This window comes from Gadus chalcogrammus, chromosome 4, assembly GCF_026213295.1.
Source record: "Gadus chalcogrammus isolate NIFS_2021 chromosome 4, NIFS_Gcha_1.0, whole genome shotgun sequence".
In the NCBI taxonomy this organism is placed as follows: domain Eukaryota; kingdom Metazoa; phylum Chordata; class Actinopteri; order Gadiformes; family Gadidae; genus Gadus; species Gadus chalcogrammus.
Window position 1 is genome coordinate 36,460,124 of NC_079415.1, and position 5,000 is coordinate 36,465,123.

Sequence of the window (5,000 nt, forward strand, 5' to 3'; positions counted from 1 at the left end):
TTTACCTCACATGATTGGTTGACTGCAGTTGTTAAAATTAATATTCAGTGCTGTGAATGCTTTAATGCAGTATACTTGTTAATAACCTCACTAGATTGACTGGTATGTTATATGCCAGATGATATCCCCATTTGCTGGGTAGCCCTATTGAAGCAGTTGTTCAATTGTTAGTATTATCCCGTTGCAAGTGTTTAAATACAATACATGAGTTATAGACAGTTGGTTGCTTCAGTCAGGTAAAGTTATGTGAATAATAAATCGTATTATCAATATTAATGCCTTCTGTGTAAACTCTATGTAGTTATAGGCCTACGCACTTTATTTTAATTCCGGTGGTACTTGGAGAGCCAAATCATTTCTAAGGTGGTACTCATGGTAAAAAGTTTGAGAACCACTGCCCTAGCTCATCAATAATAACCCATAAATTATGTCCACTATGCTAATATAATCATTGTAAGGTTCACTATGCTAATATAATCATTGTAAGGTTCACTATGTTAATATAATCATTGTGAGGTTCACTATGCTAATATAATCATTGTAAGGTTCACTATGCTAATATAATCATTGTGAGGTTCACTATGTTAATATAATCATTGTGAGGTTCACTATGCTAATATAATCATTGTAAGGTTCACTATGCTAATATAATCATTGTGAGGTTCACTATGTTAATATAATCATTGTGAGGTTCACTATGCTAATATAATCATTGTAAGTTTCACTATGCTAATATAATCATTGTGAGGTTCACTATGCTAATATAATCATTGTAAGTTTCACTATGCTAATATAATCATTGTGAGATTCAGTATGCTAATATAATCATTGTAAGGTTCACTATGCTAATATAATCATTGTAAGGTTCACTATGTTAATATAATCATTGTAAGGTTCACTATGCTAATATAATCATTGTAAGGTTCACTATGTTAATATAATCATCGTAAGGTTAACTATGCTAATATAATCATTGTAAGGTTCACTATGCTAATATAATCATTGTAAGGTTCACTATGCTAATATAATCATTGTAAGGTTCACTATGCTAATATAATCATTGTAAGGTTCACTATGCTAATATAATCATTGTAAGGTTCACTATGTTAATATAATCATTGTAAGGTTCACTATGTTAATATAATCATTGTAATGTTCACTTCCGTGTTATGATACTCAGTGAAGTAATATTCTTATATAATCGGTATACTGTGTTGTGATTGGCTAGCGGTGGCTGACAGCCCGGTATACTGTGTTGTGATTGGCTAGCGGTGGCTGACAGCCCGGTATACTGTGTTGTGATTGGCTAGCGGTGGCTGACCAGTCCGGTATACTGTGTTGTGATTGGCTAGCGGTGGCTGACCAGTCCGGTATACTGTGTTGTGATTGGCTAGCGGTGGCTGACCAGTCCGGTATACTGTGTTGTGATTGGCTAGCGGTGGCTGACCAGTCCGGTGCGCAGGTTGAGTCAGGGTAAGGCTGATGCCCAAAAGAAACCACCAATCAGCTCGCGGAGGAGGGACCACAGACCAGAACTGACCACGCCCCTCACAGCAACCACCAACTCGGTACGACTCACTCACTCACTCACAGACACACACACAAGCACAAACTCACACACACACTCACACACAGACACACTGTCTGTCTCCAGAAGGGTCGGCGTGACGATTCGGTCCAGAGTGGAGGAGAGGAGGAGCAGGAGGAGCAGGAGGAGGACCCTAGCACCGCCCTCCCGCCCCCCATGGAGATCATCAAGGACCCAAACAATCCTCAGGTAACTAGCCCCGTAACTACACCTGTAACTACACCTGTTACTACCCCCGTAACTACCCCCGTAACTACCCCCGTAACTACACACGCAAGTACACCTGTAACTACACCCGTAACTACACACGTAACTACATCTGTAACTACACCCGTAACTACACCTGTAACTACACCCGTACCTAGCCCCGTAACTACACCTGTTACTACACCCCCAACTACCCCCGTAACTACACCTGTAACTACCCCCGTAACTACACCTGTAACTACACACGCAACTACACCCCTAACTACCTCCGTAACTACACCTGTAACTACACCTGTAACCACCCCTGTAACTACCCTCGTAACTACACACGCAACTACACCCCCAACTACACACGCAACTACACCCCAAACTACCCCCGTAACTACCCCCGTAACTACACACGCAATTACACCCCTAACTACCCCCTTAACTACACCCCTAACTACCCCCGTAACTACACCTGTAACTAGACCTGTACTGGTACGAGTACAGGTTGGTCTGGTACGAGTTCACGGGTAGCGGTTTGCGGGTTTGACTGCCTTTCCATGGCACTTTCGCGGGTAAAAGGTTGTGAAAACACTGGCTACGGGTTGCCTGGAATGCACCATAAGTATCATACACTTTAGCAACATGTTGTGTTATGAAGTGATGCTGCATCCGGTAGAGAAGGTACACTTTATGTTTATTTAAAACATATCATTCTTAATCTCTCTGTCTCTCTCTCTCTCTCCCCCCCACCCTCCCTCCCTCCCTCTCAGGCTCTAGAATCGGACCAGAGTTCCAACGAGTCAGACACTGAGCAGCGGAACAAGGCCATGAGAGGACGCATGTAGGACACAGACACACATGGAATGTTACTGTACGATATTAGCTGGTCCTGATCCACATTAATGCGTGTTTGTGTTTGTGTTCAGGTTTGTGGTCAGTGAGCTTGTCCAATCAGAAAAGGACTATGTGAAAGATCTGGGTGTGATCGTTGAGGTGAGAATGATATCTCCATTAGCCAATCAGAAGCAGCCTCAGACATAGTGTTATTATCAGTTAAATATAACCTCTCTGTCTCTCTCTCTCTCTCCCTCTCCCTCTCCCTCTCCCTCTCCTTGTCTCTGTCTCTGTCTCTCTCTCTCTTTCCCTCTCCCTGTCTCTCTCTCTCTCTCTCTCTCTCTCTCTCTCTCTCTCTCTCTCTCTCTCTCTCTCTCTCTCTTTCTCTCCCTCTCCATCCCCCTCTCTCTGTCTCTCTCCATCTCCCTCTCTCTGTCTCTCTCTCTCTCTCTCTCTCTCTCTGTCTCTGTCTCTCTCTCCCTCTCTCTCTCTCTCTCTCTCTCTCTCTCTCTCTCTCTCTCTCTCTCTCTCTCTCTCTCGCCCTCCCTCCAGGGGTTTATGTCCCGTCTCGAGGTTAGGGGAACCCCAGAGAGCATGAGAGGGAAAGACAAGATCGTGTTTGGAAACGTCCATCAGATCTACGACTGGCACCGAGAGTCAGTGCACACACAAGCTAGACACACACACAGGCGCAAGCACAGATACTCTCATACACACGTGTAGTATTCTCATGTCTGTGTGTGTGTGTGTGTGTAGTTTCTTCCAGGTGGAGTTGGAACGTTGTCTCCAGGATCAAGACCTGCTGGCCGAACTGTTCATTAAACATGTGGGTACCTGTCTGTCTATCCGGCTAGCTGTATCTCTCCCTGTCGGTCTGTCTGTCTAGCTACCTGTCTGTCGGTCTGTCTGTCCGGCTATCTGTCTGTCGGTCTGTCTGTCTGGCTACCTGTCTGTCGATCTGTCTGTCTGGCTACCTGTCTGTCGGTCTGTCTGTCTGGCTACCTGTCTGGCTGGCTGGCGATCTGTCTGGCTAGCTGTCTGTCTGACAGTGTTCTGTCTGGCTAGCTGTCTGTCTGACAGAGTGTCTGTCTTGCAGGAGCGTCGTCTTCACATGTACGTGGTTTACTGCCAGAATAAGCCACACTCTGAGTTCCTCGTTATCCAATACGAAAGCTTCTTTGAGGTATGATGTCACTTCCTGTCACCAAAATAGATATTCATCAAAACCGAGCAGAATGTATTCATACCATAATCTTCTGCCTATCTGTCTGCCTGTCTGTCTGTCTGCCTGTCTGTCTTCCTGTCTGTCTGTCTACCTGTCTGTCTGCCTGTCTGTCTGTCTGCCTGTCTGTCTGCCTGCCTGTCTGTCTGTCTGTCTGTCCGCCTGTCTGTCCTTCTGTCTGTCTGTCTGTCTGTCTACCTGTCTGTCTGTCTGTCTGTCTGTCTGTCTGTCTGTCTGTCTGTCTGTCTGTCTGTCTACCTGTCTGTCTGCCTGTCTGTCCACCTGTCTGTGTGCAGGAGATCCAACGGGAGATCAGCTGCAGAATGTCAATCAGTGACTATCTGATCAAACCCGTCCAGAGAATCACCAAATACCAGCTGCTGCTCAAGGTGTGTGTGTGTGTGTGTGTGTGTGTGTGTGTGTGTGTGTGTGTGTGTGTGTGTGTGTGTGTGTGTGTTTGTGTGTGTGTGTGTGTGTGTGTGTGTGTGTGTGTGTGTGTGTGTGTGTGTGTGTGTGTGTGTGTGTGTGTGTGTGTGTGTGTGTGTGTGTGTGTGTGTGTGTGTGTGTGTGTGTGTGTGTGTGTGTGTGTACCTGCTGTGTGTGGTTCTGGAACATCAGGTACTGCTGGCACTGGTCCAGACGGCGTTTCTTCAGCGTCCAGAAGTGAAGAACTCTGTTCTCCCTCTGGAGCAGTTCACTGAGAATACCTAGTAGTACACACAGTATACACCTAGTAGTACACACAGTATACACCTAGTAGTACACACAGTATACACCTAGTAGTATACACACAGTAGTACACACAGTGTACACCTTGTAGTATACACACAGTAGTACACACAGTGTACACCTTGTAGTAGTGTGTGTGTTCACTGACTGTGTGTGTGTTGTAGGACTTCTTGAAGTACACGTCTAAAGCAGGACTGGATTGTCAGGAGATAGAGGTAAGCCCCGCCCCAACCCTGCCAATCATCATTTAAAGTATGTATATATATATACATTAGGGTTGTCAGGAGATAGAGGTAAGCCCCGCCCCAACCCTGCCAATCATCATTTAAAGTATGTATATATATATACATTAGGGTTGCCGCGGAGTGGACATTTCCACACCGAGTAATACGCTCGTGTCAACACCGGTATTACCGGTATAAACGGTATTAA

General features: G+C 45.3%; 1 protein-coding gene across 1 annotated transcript in view; it reads left to right on the top strand.

The window, feature by feature from the left end:
* The window catches only part of LOC130381065 (triple functional domain protein-like), a 64,061-nt gene that overhangs the window by 50,146 nt on the left and 8,915 nt on the right, over positions 1–5,000 (top strand). The window contains exons 46-54 of the mRNA XM_056588486.1: positions 1,437–1,568; positions 1,655–1,777; positions 2,554–2,624; positions 2,710–2,776; positions 3,170–3,273; positions 3,374–3,443; positions 3,714–3,800; positions 4,136–4,228; positions 4,733–4,783. Of these exons, the coding sequence (XP_056444461.1) occupies positions 1,437–1,568; positions 1,655–1,777; positions 2,554–2,624; positions 2,710–2,776; positions 3,170–3,273; positions 3,374–3,443; positions 3,714–3,800; positions 4,136–4,228; positions 4,733–4,783 (798 nt within the window). The remainder of the gene's footprint in view (positions 1–1,436; positions 1,569–1,654; positions 1,778–2,553; positions 2,625–2,709; positions 2,777–3,169; positions 3,274–3,373; positions 3,444–3,713; positions 3,801–4,135; positions 4,229–4,732; positions 4,784–5,000) is intronic.